Source organism: Zerene cesonia, chromosome 15 (assembly GCF_012273895.1).
Source record: "Zerene cesonia ecotype Mississippi chromosome 15, Zerene_cesonia_1.1, whole genome shotgun sequence".
Taxonomy (NCBI): Eukaryota; Metazoa; Arthropoda; class Insecta; order Lepidoptera; family Pieridae; genus Zerene; species Zerene cesonia.
The window spans coordinates 2,382,343-2,403,807 of NC_052116.1; the positions used below are offsets into that span (position 1 = coordinate 2,382,343).

General features: G+C 33.3%; 1 protein-coding gene across 2 annotated transcripts; it reads right to left on the minus strand.

Moving 5' to 3' along the window:
• Nucleotides 1-11,003, minus strand: LOC119832629. Of its 2 annotated transcripts, XM_038356319.1 has the most exons (16): nucleotides 10,824-11,003; nucleotides 10,631-10,751; nucleotides 10,370-10,499; nucleotides 9,893-10,189; nucleotides 9,470-9,611; nucleotides 8,894-9,035; nucleotides 8,307-8,441; nucleotides 7,822-7,922; nucleotides 7,217-7,305; nucleotides 6,674-6,789; nucleotides 5,759-5,870; nucleotides 5,118-5,264; nucleotides 3,722-3,825; nucleotides 2,941-3,045; nucleotides 1,434-1,642; nucleotides 1-949 (listed from the first exon to the last, which is right to left on the minus strand). In XM_038356319.1, coding segments are annotated over exons 1-16 (2,103 nt in total). In that variant the 5' UTR covers nucleotides 10,826-11,003; the 3' UTR covers nucleotides 1-798. The 2 variants fall into 2 exon arrangements, with proteins under 2 accessions (XP_038212247.1, XP_038212245.1); XM_038356317.1 differs by having other exon boundaries at nucleotides 815-1,642.
• Nucleotides 11,004-21,465: the final 10,462 nt, after the last annotated feature.

Genomic DNA, 21,465 nt, shown 5'->3' on the forward strand with positions numbered 1-21,465 from the left:
TATACAATTTTTATTTTATTTATAATTTGAAAACTACTTACAACAAAGCACCAACTTTCCTTACACTTAATGTTCGTATTGCAATGGAGTAGGTATAAATATATCGACTAGTTTTGCCGCGCGGTTTACCCCACGAGCAAAAGCGAGTATTTCAAAACTTATGTTACATTGGTATATAAGCTACATCACTGCTATTATCATCAAAATCCGTTCAGTGGATTGTGCGTGAAAAGAGTAACAATACATCCAAACATTCATACAAACTCACGTTTTATATATTAGTCATTCGTAGAATACCTATCCTTCATACTAATATTATAAATGCGAACGTTTGTAAGGATGTGTGTGTGTAGAGCAACAACTCTTTCACGCAAAAACTACTAATTCGATTGCAATGAAATTAGGTACGCAGATAACCGCAGAAACCGCGGGGCGCGGCTAGTATTAAATAATTGAGGTATTTTAAGTAGAATACAAAATAATGCAATCACGATCTAAACTAAGCTTATCAATTTACACTTAAAACAATTCTTATACTCTAAAAAAAAAACAATATTAATAATATAAAAAGCTTATTACACTGGGTAAAAATAAAGAAGAAAGAAAATTTATATGTGCATATAACAATAAATATTAGAGTAGGTTAAGTGACATTCCAAATAAATGCAAACGCGTGCACGTGTATGTGGCGAAAACAAATTTTAGAATTGTCACCAGATAAAAAACAGTTACGTAATAATTTAGTTGTTGAGATTTTTTTAAATCATTTTTATTTAAAGTGATAGCTATATAAACGGATCATGGTACAACAATTTTTTGTTGTATCCCCTTGTCGTCCTCCATTTCGAACTCTCGCAATTCAACAACTTTCTGTTGGGCGAGTATCTCCGCTATGCTGTAGCCGTTGTCGTCGAACAGCTCCACGGTGATTTCGTCGTAATTACGTGCACTGAAACAACAATACAACAGAATTTTGTTTTACAATTATAGTGGACGTTCTTATAATTACAATTAAGGTTAATAATGTTTTGTTGTTTGTTGTAATCCATGTACATCAATCGCACAAACATTGTTGTCGGGCTCGAAGGACTACTCTGTACCTGGTTAATATTATAAATAACTCTAAATTAACAATCTATTAGTATACGAATTATGTTTGTGTGCGGTGCGATGCGCCTAGTGCTGCAGCACTGCACCACTTACTATACAACACGCGTGCGTGCATTGCGTGAATTTCAATGTTGCGCACGTTCACGTCACACCACATTATAAAATGACGTATACAATCTCTGAGAGCGCGCGGGTACGTGTTTCCTACATATCGCGTGTATGTACAGTGCGCGCCTGGACGTGCACACAGTTGCCCGCGTACGTGCGTACAGGCTCGCGCGCCAGTGACGCATGTAACCACACGTGTATGGTGCGTCACCCACAGCACGTGCGCGTCGAGCGAGCGGTCGAGCAGCAGCGCGGAGAGCGCGCGGCGCGCGGCGGCGAGCGCGGCGGGCGCGGCGGAGCGCACGGCGACGCCGGCGAGCGCGCAGCGCGCGGCCTGCGCGCCCAGCGCCAGGAAGCGCGGCTCGAGCGCGCGCACCGCGTCCTCCTTCACCCACACCACCGTGCCGTAGTCTATGTACATCACCTGCGGGGGACGGCGACGCTACAGCTTCTATTTTATTTTTATTTTATTTATTGGGATACCAACAGTGCATATACAGAACATTAATACATAAACATTACAAAAACAGCTGGTCTGGCACATGTATCAGTTATAGGCGCGCACAACATTCTTAATATACTTAACATTTATACTGTTAGCTTTACAAAAAAAAAAATAGTATATCAAAGTAACTTAGAATTTAAAACTTTTTAATTTATAATTAAATATATCAATAGATGATAATTTGCCAAAATGATCGTAGATTGAACATAAGCGGAATAAAGGTGAGTTGCGACCAACGTTGGTCTTTACAAATGGTAATAAAAAAAGATTCTGGTCAATGTTTAAACAATTGCTCTTAAGTATGCGAAAGTTTATTGAATTTATGTTATGAATATATGATATATGTATAAAGTTATAAATGAGAAACTATTCTGTCCGTCTATTTGCCTGTTACGCTTGCACGCCTTATTTAATGCACCGTTTTCGATGATTTATAAACTGGACTAAAAAGTTTTAGTAGGAATAAACTTTTCTAAAAAAAAAAACCGACTTTCCCACAACTTCCAAAGCAACATTTTTAAATAATAAAAAAATACGCTATTTTTATGTTTATTTGTTTATTTATTTGTTTATAATCTCAAGTTTTCAACCCCGTAGTACTTTTGGTGCCAGTCAAGAGTAATGGTAGTAGATACAACTAGATAGGTACTAACTTCTTACTACATAAAATCACAAGCAGTAACCTATTTGGTTGGCACCGACTTCAAATAGATAAGTGGGTAGCGTTTATAGTAGTTGTATTGATTTATTATTCGTTATTGAGTGATGTTTGAATCGATTAATTAAATTTAAATTAAATTTTTGTTAAAAATAATTTATATTTGATGCAAATGATACTCATATGAGAAAATGTTCATTGTGGGAGTCGAGCACGCTTCGGCACGTATTGGGCCAGCTCGCAGAGGCGAAATACCACCATACTACTGTGTTTCTTTCGGAAGTGGGGGAGCCAGAAGCCTCTATCCTTTTCCTAACCCTTCCCAGTCCTCTCCTTTATTCGTCTCGTCAATCTTTTCTCAATTCCTTTCCAATTTACAGTCGGCAATCCATTCGTAGAGGCGTAAGGTCGATTGGAGACCTTACGCCTCTTCAAATGTTCATGGGCGGTGATAGCGCTTACCATCAGGCGACCCACCAGACCACTCCATTGCTGACGATGACATAAAAAAAATACATGAGATAACATGAGAAAGCGAAAACCATATGTACAAGTTTACCTGTACACATTGATCAGTGCGCGTGGCAGATATTACCCTGGCGCGGTACCACTGGTCGTCCAACGGGTACAGAGCCGCCACCAGCTCACCTGGTGCTGGCGTAGTCTGGAACAGAATTCAATACAATTTACACATGTCATATATAAGGTACAATCCTATCCACCCGGCTCCGATTAAATAATTTCGATGTTAGTATTTTCTTGTGTTTTATTTTACGCCAGTAATATATATTTGACTGACCCCGTGTCCACCTCGCTCCATGCTCGCTGTAAAGTGTTCGAACCGTCGGGTTAATAATATAATGAATAAATCGCGTTTAAAATCCGTTAAAAAGTTTTTAATTTCTAAATTTCGAGGTTATTTTTTTATTCAACTAAACACTTTTCTGTGAAATTTGAATTGTCATTTAGTGGGAATTTTTTCTACCTGTAGATGAGTAAAGAGTAACATTAAAATCGTTGGTCAATTAGGATTCTTTACATAATAAAAGTACTGTATATTTATACTATCCTTGTTCCTATATGTACTAATTTCTTTTCTATATATATGTACACTTTCTGGTATCCGGTATTTATGCACTTTCTACCTTTTCAAAATTTATATTTCCTATATTCCAAGGTTGCCTGGAAGAAATCGCATCTGAGCAATAAAGCCGCCAAATTGTACTATGGATATTAGTTATTTTTTTGGATTTAGTTAATAAATAAATAAAAGTAGTAAATAAATTAAACTACTATATTAATAGTAGTTAAGCACACCTAGATATACATTAAATAAATACCTTCAGAGGTTTATACGCTAATTTGGTAGCCGGGCTGTTCATATCCCGGACTAGGGCAGCTAGCGTCGTCGGAGGCAGCACCACACCGAAACTCGGTAATGATTCTGAAATTATTGTTTGGATTCTTTTTTATTCTAGATCATACCATATGTATGCCAATTGTTTGGCGAATTGTGTGGACTATATTATTGTTGACCATGTGAACTCTGTATTACCACAATTCAAACAAATAAATGATTATTATTATTATTTTTTTCTTTTAACAAGATCTCGGCCACAGGTGTCGCCGGGGTTACTGATGATCACGGGCCTAGGCCAAGTGATCATCATTCTGGTATACACTATATCTACGGTGTTGACTGTTCATCATTCTGGTATATGCTATATCTATTATTATTATTATATACTATTATAGCACTATACAATACTGTTTGATGGTAGACGGATGTTCGCGATTCGTTGAGAATTTCTTTCAAGTGCTAGCTTTTTTTGAGAATTTACTTCCATACATTTATTAAAAGCAGTGGTGGCTCAGTGGTGAGAACCTCGGACTTCAAAATCAATAAGACAGGGTTCGAGACCGGGCAAGCGTGCAGGAAATAAATATTTCAATATATCTGCACATGTGGATAACATCACCACTGCTTACAATGTCGAAGGAAAACATCATGAGGAAACCGGCATGTCCAAGAATCAAAAGTTAGACGAGCAAAGTTCGAATCCTCATAGGAGGCCCAGCAGTGGGAACATGTATGGGCTGATGATGATGATGATGATGATGATGATGATGATGATGATGACATTTATTATCCTATATATATTGATATTGTAGAAATTCTCTGAATATTGCATCTATAAGAATAAAAGAAGATTTAGAACACTATTAGTATTTTTGACAAAAAATTTGAGTGAGAATATAGAAATCTATTTTATCCTGCTGAATTCAACTAGGATAATAATACAAATTCATGAAATTATCGTATTGCCATCGATCCGTGACAAGTGTACAAAGTTAATCTGACCGGGCCTTTTTTTTTAACGTTGGGAAATGTATTTTCGCACTCCCTCTACAGTTTTGCTGTGAGGGGGTATGTGGGACTCGCAATCAAACCCTACCCACTAAAACCCAACGGTGGCCATCGTTCGCCATCAACGGCGGGGGTTAACAGCCGCGTCTTATACCCCCACTGTCTAAGTAATCTGTCCGGGCCTAAGTCTAAATGAGTCAGCTACATTCATACAAGCATAATATAGGTGATGCTCACGAATGCGTGTTAAAAAAAAAAAACAAATCATAGCACTAACTACACTATATTCAAGGTACACGCGACTGTTACGTTCTATTTACAAATAAAAAAATAAATAAATAAACTAAAGAAAAACAAATAGCACGCACCGGGTCGCGCATCGGTGGGCAGGTGCACGTAGAAGTGGTCGTAGTGCACGACCCAGGTGACGCGCACGCGCAGCCACGCGCCCGGCGCCGGCAGCGCCGGCGCGCGCACCTTGCCCGCCACCGCCACGCGGTCCAGCGTCCACCCGTCTGCGCACACGCATAGCACACGGCGCACGTTAGCTAGCGGCTAGCCGCGGCTTCGTTCGCGTGCTCCAAGCATTTCCTTGGTAATTCTTGTATATAACACATGGCGCACGTTAACTAGCTTCTAACCGCGGCTTCTTTCGCGTGCTCCAAGCATTTCCTCGGAAATTCATGGTGATTTTACCGCGGGAGCAGCTTGTGTCGCTCTCTGGCCTCTAAATTATGTCCAGACGGAGAAATCGTACCATAAATTTATATCACAGTAAGGATGTGTAAATAGACATAATACACGTTAACTAGCGGCTACCCGCGGCGTCCTTTTATTTCTACATAAGCAAATTTTTGTTTATTTATTTGATTTTAATGCAGAGTTTTATATTGATAGCATGATTCAACAAGAAGGTTTATGTATAATAACATCTATTAAACTACTCAGAGTTAAACGCACGCGAAGCCGCGGGAAAAAACTAGTACTATGACATGAAAAAGTATCTCACCGGGGTGTTTCACAACGTGTCGCTTTTTGCACCTGGCACCTTTGAAGCAAACCTTCTCCGGCCCCCCCTTGTAGTGCATGCATATATCAGCTTCGTCTCGATTATGGTAACCCTGTAAATGAGAAAAGAAATCCTAATATATATAAATCTCGTGTCACAATGTTTGTCCTCAATGGACTCCTAAACCACTTAACCGATTATAATAAAATTCGCACACCATGTGCAGTTCGATCCAACTTGAGAGATAGGATAGTTTAAATTTTTAATACGATAAATGACAACCCGGGCGGAGCCGGGGCGTGCAGCTAGTAAGACTAGGAAAATCTTTGAATATTCTATTGTTTTTCAACATACGACGCTAATAAATATGTACTATTAGCTACGTCCCTTGGTTTCACTCAGTTTTACTCGTACTCGTGATATATTATGGCCTTAAGAAATGGACTATTCAATACAAAAATATTTTTCAATTAGCACCAGTGGTTCTTGAGATAGGCGGACTCAAACCAACACTTGAGCTTTTTATTATAAGTACAGCAAATTGTAAGTTAAGTAAAGTTATTTTAATATTATCTATTTAAATAACGCAGTTTTTAAGTTGTTACGAACAATAGAGCTTCCGCGGTTTAAATAAAGCAACATTATTATTATTTTTATTCTTGTACTAGCTGCGCCCCGCGGTTTCACCCGCCTAAGTCCATATCCCATAGGAATATCGGGATAAATAGTTGCCTATATGTTATTCCAGTTGTCCAGCTGCCTACGTACCAAATTTCATTGCCATCGGCTCAGTAATGTTTGTGTGAAAGAGCAACAAACACATACATCCTAACAAACTTTCGCATTTATAATATTAATAGGATAGGATATGGTATGATAGAATATAGTAGGATATTCATATTAGTTTAGGCTTACAGTTACAGCTTCAACAGGGTCCTCATACTCCGGACACTGAGTGATATCTATGTCAGCATCTAACACATCCGCAACCACTTTTGATGGAGCAGAGCTCTTTGTAGTGCTGTTGTCAACTGGAACAATATAATTCATAGATATATAAATACTAGCTACATATATAGCGTTCAGCCCTGGCTTCGCCCGTGGTACATATGTAGCCTATACACTTCCTCAATAAATAGGCTATCTAACATTGAAAGAATTTTTTAAATCGGACCTAGCAGTTACTGAGATTAGCGCGTTCAAACAAATAAACTCTTCAGTTTTATAATATTAGTATATATACTAGCTACTAAGAAAATTATTGACAGACACATCTAAAAACTATCACATATACTAATAGTTACATAACTTTCTAAGATTAAGTTAATGTTTGCAGTCAAAGTTTTTATTCTCTTTTGTTGTTATTAGTTATAAACTCCCAACATTTCTTTAAGAAACTCATTGCTTCTTAAAGTTCTCTATTCAATATGACTGAATAACAAAATAGTTAGTACTTACTTTTAACTGCAAATCCATTTTCAACTACCAAATCGTTTAGTGTATTCTTTGATTGTAACACCACATACACACCAAGAGATTCCGAAGTGCTGTGAATATTAAAACGGATATATTATTATTAATAGTATCTGCTTAAATGCTACAATTAAGCGAAACTGATAAATCTATAATTTTGTTTTCCTACGTATATGAAAAAAAAAAAAACTCTAAACAATCTTTAGTAGACCTTGTACCATATTTAATTGTAATGGTTTACATATTACATATTCCCAGGATTCCCGCCAAGCGTCTACATTAAATGGATTTGATTGTTGGTGACGAAAGAGAAAATTGCTTTTTATCACTAATTAACGTCTATTCAAAAACAAATTCAAAAAGTCAAATTCTAGTTGTCAAAGTAACTTTAGCTACTCCTTTTTGTTTTTAGTGAAATTCTATAATAAAAATACAGAGAAAATCTTATTGCAAGGATCCACGATCGAAAAACGATATGTTAATTAGTGTAATATGTTGTAATAGAAACACTTTCTCTAAGTTAAAAAAAAATAAAATAAATGTTTTTATTGTAATTACTAAACTTACATTTTAAATTATAATCAACTTACTTATCATCAACTATGATGCTGCACGCTTGGCCGATAAAGTCTTCCATGAATATTTCCTGTCTTTTAAGAAGTTCTTTGTTGTTGCAATCCAAGAGGTCAACCTGTTTGAAAATAGTTAATTATTTGAAAATAGTATTGAATAATCTTACAAACGAGGCCATTTGCCCTTACTAAAAATAGGTTTGGATTATAATTAATAGATAAAAAAAAACGCTGCAAAATATAATATCGTTTGTAGTATCATTATATAGTCGAATATTTAGAGCTATTTGCAAATTACGGTATAAAACATGATATAAAATCAAAAATATTCATAAATTACTATATGATCACTTAACTTTCAAACGATTCCATCATTAACATTATTATCATCATCACATTATTTTTTTAAATTGTTTTCATTAAAAAAAAAACTAAAAAACAAAACACCTAAACAATACAAAACATAGCATAAATTAAGTCTGAAACAAATATTAGCAACATACCCCAGCTAGATGGCAGCACCGAGCCATTGGCGGTTTGTCACAGAATACAGAGAGCAACGGCTGCAACGATGTTATCGCCACTAGCTGCGTCTCTCCCGTGTCCACCAGATACACCTCCGCTGTGTTTGTGTCATCCTAATACATAATTATGAGGGCTATTTTATTAAACAGAAACCCTGTCTGTCTGTCTGTCCCTTCATCCCGATTTAGATGATATTTAGTTGAAAAGTTTGAGACCTGTTATAGGATATTGGTTTCTTTTATCCCCAGGATCTTTAATAGTGCAGGAATAGGTAGTGTGATGGAAAACTTAGAGACTGTATATTTTTTCCCTTGAATATGCAGGCCAAAATCTTATTAATTAAAGTGTTTACTATTAGAAACATTTTTGTTTGCAAAGAAATGCACATACCTAAATATTTATGGTAAATAGAATTATAAAATAATATCACCATCGTAGAGATTTTCCATTAGATATTTTCTCAATATCTAAAAGAACATTTTAATTCAGATGGATTCTGAATTAAAATGTTCTTTTCATCTGGGGTATATAACCCCACCTATACCACATATTTGCCTTGACTAACCTCTGAAATTCTAATAAAGAGCCCACGGTAGAAAGCTTCTGTCTTCTCTTCGTAAACAGCACAATATATTAACGACTTTACTTGCTCCAAACTAAGCTCAATTTGGTTTCCTTTATAGTATTCAGTCATGTCTGTCATTAAGCTAAAAAACCAAAAATTACAGTTCACAAAATAATAACATATTTTGAGTTGTTTGTTAGTAGACTGAGCAGTAGTGGTATATTTGTTATTTGTTTAATTAAAATTATTTTATCAAGAAGAACTTCATACAAAGTGTTACTGTTTCTTGTTATTTAAAATGCTAAAAGAAAGTCAAATATTCACTAATATGATTCAAGATGTGTTTTGATTCTAAACGTGTTTTGAATTAAATTGTTTTATAGCATTTGATGAAATTTGACACTTCGTATTCTGATCATGAATTCATGCAATTCTTTAAGTTTGATGCGACGTACGTTCACATTTCGAGTCTCTAATCTTTTAGATTAAAGGAAAGGTTTCATTTAAAATATTACATATGATAATTATAATAACACAATTGATAAAACTAAAATTAAAGATTATCAGAAGACTTACTTGTAAACATCGTCAATACCATCAGTTATCACCCATAAGCTTAGTCCATCTATATGAACTATGGACCCTTGGTATACCTCATCAACTTGGAGTAATGTTTGTGCTGGTAGATTACAACTTTCTATTGCATTTGTCATTGATTCTGTAGATGAAAGAGTTAAATAAAAATAAATAGAAACAAAAAAATTGTATGTCAAATATCATGACTGTCAATGAAGTCCAATTGAGCCATTTTGTTAGGTTTATTGACTTATAAATTTATTACATATGAATATCAAAGATTAAACATTTAAATGCTCCACAAAATGCAACATTGTTAACTTCTTTCACAAATTATTTTTCATAGTTGAGGTTGAATGAAAGTCAAAATCCATAGGTGTCTTATGGCAATGGTTAAATGATTATCTTTTGATGAATACTCACCATCTAACTTAATATTATTTAAATCATTCTGTACTATAAGTACCTCCCTCTCCAAGCTATCATTACCGATAGGAACACTTTCAGTGGAGCAAGAAACACTAGAAAAAGATATGAGGAGATCTTCTTCTTTTGCCTTCTTCTTTTTTGGCTTCTCAACAGGGCAAAGATTGGGGCAGGCTGTGGATGTGGATGGTGTAGGTTCACTCAATGTGTCCATGAGATTGAATGCTGCTGAGGTCGGCACTAACTTCTTACTTGTATCAAGTACTGGTGTTAGATCTGTATTGATTGTCTCATCTATAATAAAAATTATGTATGAGTAAATGCAATGCACAAAAATATTAAGAATCAAGTTTTAAAAAGCACAGGAAGCATGGTGATGGTAGATTTTGAACAAACTTCTAATTAATCTACTTACATTCAAATGTTACTTTTGTGCACTCCACAGAAATTCAAGTATAAATGAAGACATCTCACCTAATTTCCCAACGGCAAGGTTAAAATCAGTAATGAGATATGTGTATTCATCCAGATGTTGCATACAATTCAAGAAGCGCTCCTTCAGTTCTGATGGTTCACAGTTTAATTGCTCCACAAAACCTTGTGCCTTGAATAAAGAAGATTTATCAGATCAGATCAGACTAAAATTTAGAATAATTTTAATTTATAAGTAAATTTATTTCCTACATCATCACAAACAAACAGTAAGTCTTCATTTTCTCGGAATATTCAAGTTACCTGAACTTTTAATTTGTATATATCATGTATGGCATGATCACATTTTTCAAGAAAAACTTGAATCCTCGCCTCCATTTCCTGCCGTCGGTGCATTGCTAGCGTAGCCAGATCAACAAAACTCCTAAAATCAGCCAGCATTTTTAAATACAGTAAACAATATTATGTGAAAGTACCTAACTAGATAGATACGAACATTGTTTTCGAGTTTTAGCTGTTCTCGTGTTTTATATGGTGCACATGTGCGTGTGCTGTGTTATGAGTATGGAATATGAATTAAAAAATAACTCGAGGGTAGATAGGTAATTATAAGGTTTAAGTTATTTATTTTTAATAAAGTTTTACAACTTCTTATACATGGATAAATGTTGACAGTTGAAACTTGAAAGATGTGACAGATTGGGAAATATAAGTGAAGTGTTAAGTGTAATCTATGGATTGGAATGTATACATTGAAATAAAATGACAAATGACATAAGCTTTATAAAAATATTATTAATTAATTTGCTTAGTAAAGAAAAATATAAATCTGTCTTGTTTTTATATCTAAATATTTTAAGTAGATCGTATAATAACTAAAATACTTTTTAATTTTTTATTGACGCCATCTTTAGAATAATTGTATACATTAACATTTACTATTGCACGATAGATGGCTCTGTATTTTTTTTAAAGTGAACATCAAATTGTACTTAGAGTAAGTCTATCTATAACATAAATATTGAACGGCAGATGGCGGTATACAAAGAGTTGAATTGAAATTCTTGCGTACGAAACGATCAATTTTGAGAACTTCTAGATAGATACCTTTCAAAAAAATGGTATGCTTATCAACACAACTAAAAAGATGTATTTGCAAAAGGATTTATTTTGCTTATTAAAAATTAAATTTTATAACTATTTAAAGATTTATCACTTTTAGCTATATTAATAGGTACCTAATATAAGTACCTAACTAAAATAATATTTATATTTTATTTAAATAAAATTTATAATTTTGTGAAGTAAGAAATCGACAATACATAACAAATAAACTCACTTTATATTTCACATTTATATATGTGTATTTTTGAATTGTCTTTATAAAAAACATAAAATAGTGAATTGAAAATAATTCTTTGGCAATACCTTAGACTGAGCTAGTGGTTCGCAATAAATTTTGTATAGTCTGTTCCTCCTCAGTAATTGGCGCCATAATTGGATTCCGAGGCTTGAGTAACCAATTACTGGAAACGGGAGAGATAAGTTACGATTTCAGAATTGAGCTTTAACTTAAATATCTAAGAGGAAGGTTTTATATTTATATTTTACTGTCATTTATTTCGTATATATGTTTGACACTAGACATATTATATTATTTGTTTCATGATTATATTTCTAGCTTATATGATTACCACGTAAATTAATGATAAGATTTCAAATAGCTTTAATGATAGGTAAATATTACATGAGCATATGTTAATATTGTTAAATTTTGGATGATTATCGAGGATAAAATAGAATTGATTCTATAATATTGAAATGATGCACTATATTCACTTATAACATCAATAACAAAAAAAAGTAAAATAAGAAAAATTTAGTTTTTGCTTAAGTCAACTCAGAAGTCAAAATAGGAATATGCAACTAAAAATAGGAATACGTGTCATAAATAATTAATCGATAAACGAAAGCAAAATAATAAGAAACACTCTATAAATTTAGTGTAAAAATGTACATTGTGCCTATAAACTATCAATATATTATTCAATTATTTTATTGAGATTTAAAGTCGTGTCAGTGGCCTCAAAATACATATGGTTTACGGCATAAAAAAACAGAAAGGCGTGACATGCTTCAGGATAATTTGATAGTGTGTTAAATTCATAATGCTACAAATTTGATACGATGGAAAAACAAAGATGCCTCTAAATATTTCTATCAACAATAGAATAGCATTATAATATACGGCAATCGTTCTTATTTTTTCCCAAATTGTCTATAAAGCGACATTGTAATTTAATAGTGACTAAAAATAAACTATAGTACAAATAATACATTTTTTAGAAAATATCTAAGCGATGATACTTTATGTGTGTGCGGCCCTGTGTACCGAGAACGCCGATCGAGACCGTTGTTGTTGTGTGTGTCGAGTGGTAAGAGCTCTGCTTTTTAAATGTTCATGGAGGATGTTGATCGCTTATCATCAAGAGAACCACCAACTCAGTTGCCCGGTCATAGACAAAAAAAAAAAAAAAAACATCAGATCAGAGCAAAAAAAATCCTATAAATATATAAAATTGTTATCATTCTTAAAGGGGTTGTAGATTTTTTTAATGAAACAAAATCATCAACATTTAAATCATATTTCTTATAATTATTTACGAATATTTTCTCCTTCCGATAATGAATAGACCCAAGAAGCAATTTGCAAAAATACATCGGAAACCATAAATTCGTTACGTATTGAACATCGGGATGTTTATTGCACACGAAACAAAACGCACATCTAGCGCAGGCGGCAATTTGGTGAACTCACGAGCGAGAAATGGAGATATTAACGTAATTCAGCCTAACTACCGATAGCTAAACTATAACTTGTATCAATAAAAGCTATTAGCATCGATCAGACTAAGTATCTGTCCCGGGGTATTACAGCAAATTAAGTTAAATGTAGCTGGTGTCGGTATATACTATGTCCGTAATGTTGGATGCCGCAAGCGCGCTTGAGAAGAAATGACGCTATTACTATTTGTAATACAGCCGACACGTAAACTTGTCAGAAATAATTGTAATAAGTAAAGTCTTGGATTGGTTAAGTGTACAGTAATGCAGCGATCGACGCTAATGGCGTGTAATTTCGGTTTGAGCCGTGTCGTAGGTGAACCTTGCGAGTTGCGGCCGATGTTATTTGCGCTTATATGATTATTTTGTGAATGTCGAATGTTTTACTTGAAAACAATGATAACTAATAAACAAAGCTTAGCAAAATTTGTATTTCTTAAGTGCTTTGAGAATAAACGTAAGTTGTTGAACAAATATTTGAATTTGCAAACCTAAAGCTTCATTTCTTCACTTCATAGTCCTACTAGTCCTACTAATATTATAAATGCGAAAGTTTGTAAGGATGTGTGTGTTTGTTGATCTATCACGCAAAGACTACTGAACAGATAGCAATGAAATTTGGTACGTAGATAGATGGACAACTGGAATAACACATAGGCAACTTTTTATCCCGATATTCTTACCGGATACGGACTTACGCGGGTGAAACCGCGGGGCGCAGCTAAGAAATATAATTATAATCGATAGGTTATTTAATTTAAGCGCGTAACCTAGATGGTGAGTCGCCTAATGGTGAAGGGTGAGGAAAAAGATGCTGATCTCCGGCTCCTTCACACACCGCATGAGACATAGTAGCATGCTACTATTCCATGCTGTTTTTCTGTGCCAAGTGAATTCCGGAAATTATTGTGATGTTATTACATTTCTTCGTTGACAAATAAAAACGTTAATTCTTATAACCTTTCTAAAGGTCAGTCAAGCTTTCACAATGGACTCGGAGTTCAATAGAGTAGAATGTTATAAGTTCTTTCTAGTTAATAGTTTTTTGCGGACATTTACGATTGCTCTTGAAAATAATGAAGCATAGACACATTGCCGTCTGGATAATTAAGATCTTCATTTCCAGAGAACTAATTTTAAGACTAATTACGATTACAGTGCTAGGAATCGTAGCGTCGGCAACTCGGAGGCGTCAATACGCCTCTAGGTGCAGTGTTTACTATTGTTTTATTTGGTTTTAGTGACTGGCCCAGAGATATATTCATGATTGTTGATTTGTATTGCGTTTTAATTGGTTATTATAGCGATATTATTGAGGGTAAGAACATTTGATTCTTTATATTTATTACTAGCTGCGCCCCGCGGTTTCACCCGCGTTAGTCCGTATCCTGTAGGAATATCGGGATAAAAAGTTGCCTATATGTTATTCCAGTTGTCCAGTTATCTACATTGCAATCGGTTTTTTTGCGTGAAAGAGCAACAAACACACACACATCCTTACAAACTTTCGCATTTATAATATTCGTAGGATAGGATAATAGCAGATGTAGTTCATAAATAAACTTTAATAAAATTCACATGGGTAACATTTTAGGGTAATTGTAAAGGCAACATTCACTTTTTTATAACATAAGTACTAAAGTTATACTAACAAGAAAAGGTGAAAAAGACAATAAAACAATTTCCACATAAATTTTCTGCATAACATACTTATATTTCTTTCTTTCAGACACAGAGTCCTGCGTGTATAGATTATAGATTTATATATCGTTGAATGAAATAAATATGTTTTTATATCTGTTAGCTTGCTCCAGTCATCTGAGCGAAGTAAACACGCGCAGTCGGCGCGATCTCTATAATTATTAGAAACATCCAGCTGTTGTGCCTGTGGCCCGTAATTAAAACATAGTTAGACCCCGTCCAGATTAATGTCTTAATAGAAATGTAACAGTTGATTACGTTAATGGGGAACAACAGATTATCGCGTTTTTACCTGATGTATGATGAATAACGTCATTTGTACGTCTGTTTTGATTACATCCTCTCGGATTGAATGTTACGTAACGGTTGGTTGGTAATAATAAATTAGGATTGTCGCTGTTTAACGGTGCGTTATTTTATATTATTTACAATTTATTTTTATGGAGCAATTAACTGTTGGGGTTATGCGTAATTTAGACTGTTTTCAAATAATTTGGCTTGTCGTTTGTAAAAATTGTCATGATTTTGTGTTATAATTATGAATGCTGTATTTTAATCGCGTTATAATGCAATCTGTTCATTGATCCACAGAAGTAAATAATAATTAATCTATGTTAACCTTCTGGTAGTAAGATAATAATTTTTTAGCTTGTTACTTTCTGGCTTAAAAAACTTTCGCCACTTCATAAAAAATTTAATGCCATTTAAGAGGGAAAAGCCAAATTTCACCGTAGTAATGCAATAACCTTTATTCTTACTAGACATTGTTGCTTTACGCTTCCCCTAGTATTAGAGGCATAAATAAAACACTGCTTTTTGGAAACTAACAGAAGCCGTAGTCTGCGAGCTGCGTCGTTAACTTTTTCAGGGCATAGACAATGAATTATAAAACAATCCGCCATAAGTAACCATAGACAATACGTGTTAACAACTTGTAAAGCTAAACAATGGACATGGAGGCTTTATGCATCTCGCAGAAGCGACTCGTTTAAACCGGTCCCCCTCCCCTGTGACATATTTATGCGTGTTGCAATGACATGTTAATACATCCTTTTGTGGCTCAATGCACGCCCCGTCTGCGCTTGGCGGGAAATCTTATGACTTCACGCTTTTATGATCTGTGGGGATGCGATTTTAAGAAGGTTTTTTGAAACGCAATCTTTATGTGTAATTTTTAAAATTACTCCATATATTCGCGTGTAATAAACATGTTATTGGAGTTTAATATACTGATGTGTTTTCCAAATTCCACGGCTCTTTCTAATGATTGATCATTCGATATTTATACCAATCTAACAATTTATGTGTGATATAATTGATAAATTTCTAAGTGTTGGCCTTTATAAAGTTTTGACATATTTTTTACAATTTACGTCAATGGAAACTATAATATGATAACTATGATAACATAAGACTAAATCTGCTACTTTGGGAATTTCCCATACGTTCCAAATGTAAATAGTTCAATTATTAGTATTATATTTATATTGCAATTTATTATATAAATGTTTTTGCTGAATGAGCTAGCTTTAGCATTGTTAAATAAATTGTCAAACATTACCGCTTGACAGTTGTGTCGACTAAATTAATATGGGAACGTCTTGGAATCGAGATCCATACAAGCGTGATGTAGGTAACCATGTGTTGAGAAAAAATTGGACACTTTTCTTTTCTTATAGCAGCAATTTTGAAATTTCTCTTATAGCAGCTATTACGTAGGTTTTATGAATAAGGATAATAAGAATTTGTTTTGATAGATAAAGATAAAGGTAAAGTATTTATAAAACGGTTTTTTTTTATCTATGTCCGCAGTCTGAAACCGTATACCGTAATAACGAGGAGTATTTATTGTGCGTTAAGCGTACCTACAAAATATACAACATCAAAATAGGCTATGCCGTTATTCTGTTAATAAGAAAATTGAATCTATAGCACTATTCCTACCTCATTTTTCTACTCATAATAATAACAATTCATTCTTATTGGCGACTTTGGCATATTAACAATGAACGAATGAACGTAAAGATTTCGTTCTCAGTTCTCACGAAAGCGGCCCGCTTTAATTCAACTTTAATGACACGTTCGCGTGAATGAAATTGATTTGACGGCTCCGTTTTGACTTTTCTCACTTTTAAACGACGATATTATACGAATTTCTTATGATACACCCATTGACACAAATTACTTATGGAATTACTGCGAAATGCAAATAAGTAAAAGAAAGAATGTGCGGTTAAAGATACTTTCAGATTTATTATATCTCAACGCAGCATATTATTAAATTTTTATTACTTGGGTGGATCTCTTTTCTAAAAATAAGCTAAATGTGAAAAGTAGTACCAAAATTATTCAGAATCACATAGGCATAATAAAATGTGAATTGTGAATAAATTATGTATATAAAAACGTATATGTATGTATATAAAAACTATTTTCGGCTCATCATGTTGCTGTATTGGCCTCAAAACGTCGGAGTCGTTCACTCATTCACTCACACACTGAAAGGAATCTCATTACAATCTAGTAGGTATTCAATTTCAAAACATCATTTAGTCAAAATCCCGGCACCTCATTAAGTTTTTATTTCTATAATGTGGATGGAAAAAGCTATCATTAGTGTAGTGGTATGCAAATGAGTCAATCCCGGCAGGTGGGTATGTAATTAGATCTGCCGAGAGCGCAGGCGTCAAGTTGTTAAAAGTACATTAACTCGGTGACAACTTATTTGATAGTGGATTGTCGGAAAATTGCCTTTCGTCAGTTGTTTTGAGATCCGATGAGGTGAATATCTTTATGGGATCTAACCAAGAGTGATTGCATGTGTTTATTTAGTAGAATAGTTGGATAATTCTATATTGCAAGGTCCTATAAAAAATAGGTCTGCTGTAAAGTTTTATATTTATTTGCTATAAAAATATCCAATAATGATATCGGTACGCATTACTTAGATAGTTGATTTCTGTATGTCAGGTGGTCATTAGAAAAATAGACTTATCTTTAATATTTATATTGCTACATGTGCAATAAATTGGTTATTAGTTTTTAAGTGTTGGTACTAGATGTTGAGGTAGGTACTCTAAAAAGATTCACTATAAATAACAGCTTCTGATGTATTAGGTACCTCTTTCCTTTTATTGTTATTTTCGTTTAAATTATTTGTATTTCGGTGAAATAACTTTCAAAATGGATGGAATGGATATAGGTTTTATGTAATATATAAAAACATTGTCATGGATCTGAAATTTTGTAATTATAAAAAAAAAAATTTGGAAGACATCAAAAAGTTATTTATAAACATAATTATTTACCTGGTATAAAACAATCATTAATCAAAACAGTAGGTATAAGGCAAATTTATTAAAATAGATTAATTAAAACATCGCAAAATTTAGTCGTAAATATTTAAATGAAGAACGTATATCATCGAATCTCAGTCTAGTGTCATAGTTATTTATGATTTAGGATTGCGTAGTCGTCGTATTTCATCGTGTTTGGCAGACAAACAGTAAGAGGATAAATCTAAGTTGTTATATCAAATAGTGTTAATGCAGTTTTAGTATTCAACACAATGGTTATTAAATTATTCATTCATAAATCGATCAAATTCTTGGTGGACTTCTATAATTTGATATTTGTGAAGTCCTGCTGAATAAGGAGAGTAAGAAAGGCTATTAGTGTACTTCTATTCTAATATTATGAAGAGGAAACTTTTGTATTTTTGTATGTTTGTAATGTTTTCTCCCAAAAATTACTGGACTGATTTCAAAAATTCTTTCACCATTAAAAAGCTGCAACTTCATTGTGTGATAAAGACCTTTAATATGTACGACGGGCGAAGCCACGGCAAACAGCTATAACAGTATTTTATAAATGGAATATTTACCATAACATATCATATTTGTATAGTATTACTGCTTCTAATATATTATGTTTTTTTTTATTAAAGCGAGGTTATTATGTGGATATTTTCTTAAATAATTCTATATTTTGGGATATAAGTATACCTAATATTATAATTAATTTAATTTTCTGCATACATACTGATATAGAGAGCTGTAAGCTACCCTAAACAAATCCTTTATATCACACTTTTTAACTTTGTTAGGTACACATTACTCGTACATTATATATTTATTTTAAATCGTTGAATCAATATTATAAAATCTATTTACGTATCACAATTTCAATACCTAACAATCGGATAATAAAATTAGAATAAAGCCATTGATTCGAATGTTGGCAACGAATTTTCAAATTTGGAACGAGCGCAGCCATCTTCTAAATGGCTGCCATAAACGCGATAATTGGATAATCTCATTGGTTGGTAGCTAACTGAAAACGATTTTAGTGGTCGTTTTTAATAACATTTGTTTTGTTTCTGTTAGGATGACTTTTATTTAAACGATTTTACATCGAACATGTTGTATACAAATTAATAAAAAACAAAATTTTCATTCGTAAATTAATTAAATTCCAGTATTTAAGACGAAAAAATGACTTTATTTCGATTATTAACCTATAAATTGACATATAAATTGCATTATAAGACTGCAGACGAACTTTAATGCATTTTATTTCAGAATATTATAGGTATATTTCATTATTGGATGCAAATTTTCTTGTCAATAGTGTATTAATAATGTCAGCAACAATGTAATTTATATTCTTTCCCAATTCGAAATTTGACACCAGGGTCAAAACAATATCTTGTTATTCAGATGAGATAAAAATATTCCTAATTATAAAAATTACATCGATCGTTTTGATTATTAGTTTATTTTTTGTACTGACTTTAAAAATAGGAGGTGGTTTTCAATTCGACTGTATTATGTATATGATTCTTGTTTTCTTTGAAAGTTGGTGCCTCCATGAATGGTGAACTAGACCAAATTTATATGGATGTTTCCATTTAATTCCGGTTTATTTCCTTTATTTAAAAATGAATATTTTTTTTTTAATTATTATTTACAACTATTTTATCTTAGCTATAGTTATTTCTAAAGTTGATCATAAATTACTACTTTGGCTGCGACAGGGCTCATTCCATGGCCTATAAAAAGGTTTAGAAAAAACGAAGCGTTCGAAATTTAATTTATTCAAAATTGAAACGTCATGGCACACAAAGGCACGCGGCGGACAATGGCGGCGGGCGGGAGTGTTAACACGAAAATTAAATGCTGATATCACAATTAATCAAGGGCCCATATTAATAATTGGCTATTCACTGCGAGGTGTCAAATTATATAGCTCAATTATCCGCTCGTAGAATAGAATAGGGCGTAGTTTATTTTGTTTATAAATAAACATTGTTGTAAATAGTTGTTGTGTGATACCGCTACAATACAGACCTGCCTTCTACCAAATAAGAACAGAAATGAATCAACTTTTGTATAGATAGTAATCATTTCACGTATCCAAAAAAAATAATATATTAACTACTCTCTTTGTGGTATGAAGGGATCTACGTTATGTAAAACTTTTACGTGTGTTAATAGAAAATATGTCCGTTAAAGTATTGAAAATGATAAGAGTTTTTATGTACATTGTAATAAGTATATAATCGGCTCCGAGAGTTGCAATTTAAATAAACTTTCACAACAAAGTATATGTTAAATAAAACCGAACTAATGTGATAGGAATATGTATTTTATAGAAGGTTTTTTTTCGTTTGTATGACATAAGCGGGTAATTACATTCGCAGGGGTAGTGCCTCTATGAATATGCTTCTCACTTTTAAGGGAAATGGGATAGGGAAAGGAAAGAAGGAATGGACTGGGAAGACAGAAAACGGACCTCTGGCCCTCCCAGTCATCCTACGAAACATAGTAGCATGCTACTATTTCGCGCCGGTTTTGTGAGCTTAAGTACTTTCCCGGGACGAACTGGCACAATTCATGCCGAAGCGTGCTCGACTCCCACATGAAAATGGTATACTATCTACCTACATCATTCTACCCTGGAAACAAGTTAGAATTATTTTTTGTTTAATGTCCTGTATAAGGGACAAAAGTAATATATTTTTCTATATATTTCCATAACTTTAAAGGGAACGTCTTATAACATAGGCATAATTTTATATCCGTATTATGTCCTCTCAATTATTAAGACCACTTATAACGCGATTCTACTTAAGGACTACATTCTAGATTCTTCAAGAAAATAATAATTTAAAATGGTTTAATTATATAGAAATATTCATTTAATTGAAACAGATGCTGTAGATTTATTCTTTCTTCACATAAGTACATTTTCTTCTTTAACTCGGCTGTTATTGCTTTCTATATGAATAATAAATATCTTTAACAATTCATGTAAAGTTACAATCAGGTTACCAGATCAGATCAGGTTAGGTGTTCGTAGTTTTTTTCCCGCATCATTCCTAAAAGGAGGTTGTTCTATGCTGAAGGAAAATAATTTTCTTGTTGTAATCTCAACTTAACATGAACGAGACTTTAAAAACGTAGTGAAATTCTTAAATTGATCGTCCAAGCATAAATCTGCTATGAGATCTTAAAAACTAATATACTTAGTCTGGCCATAAATACTGTTACACTTAATTATAAAAAAATATTACATTTGAATTTCGAATCTGT

Excerpts from the sequence above, each read along its gene's own strand:
- LOC119832629 (XM_038356317.1), bottom strand. Across the intron at positions 7,923-8,306 it reads GGTGCTGCCATCTAGCTGGG|GTTGACCTCTTGGATTGCAA; the intron begins GTATGTTGCTAA and ends ATTTTCAAACAG. Across the intron at positions 5,265-5,758 it reads ACACGTTGTGAAACACCCCG|ACGGGTGGACGCTGGACCGC; the intron begins GTGAGATACTTT and ends GCGTGTGCGCAG.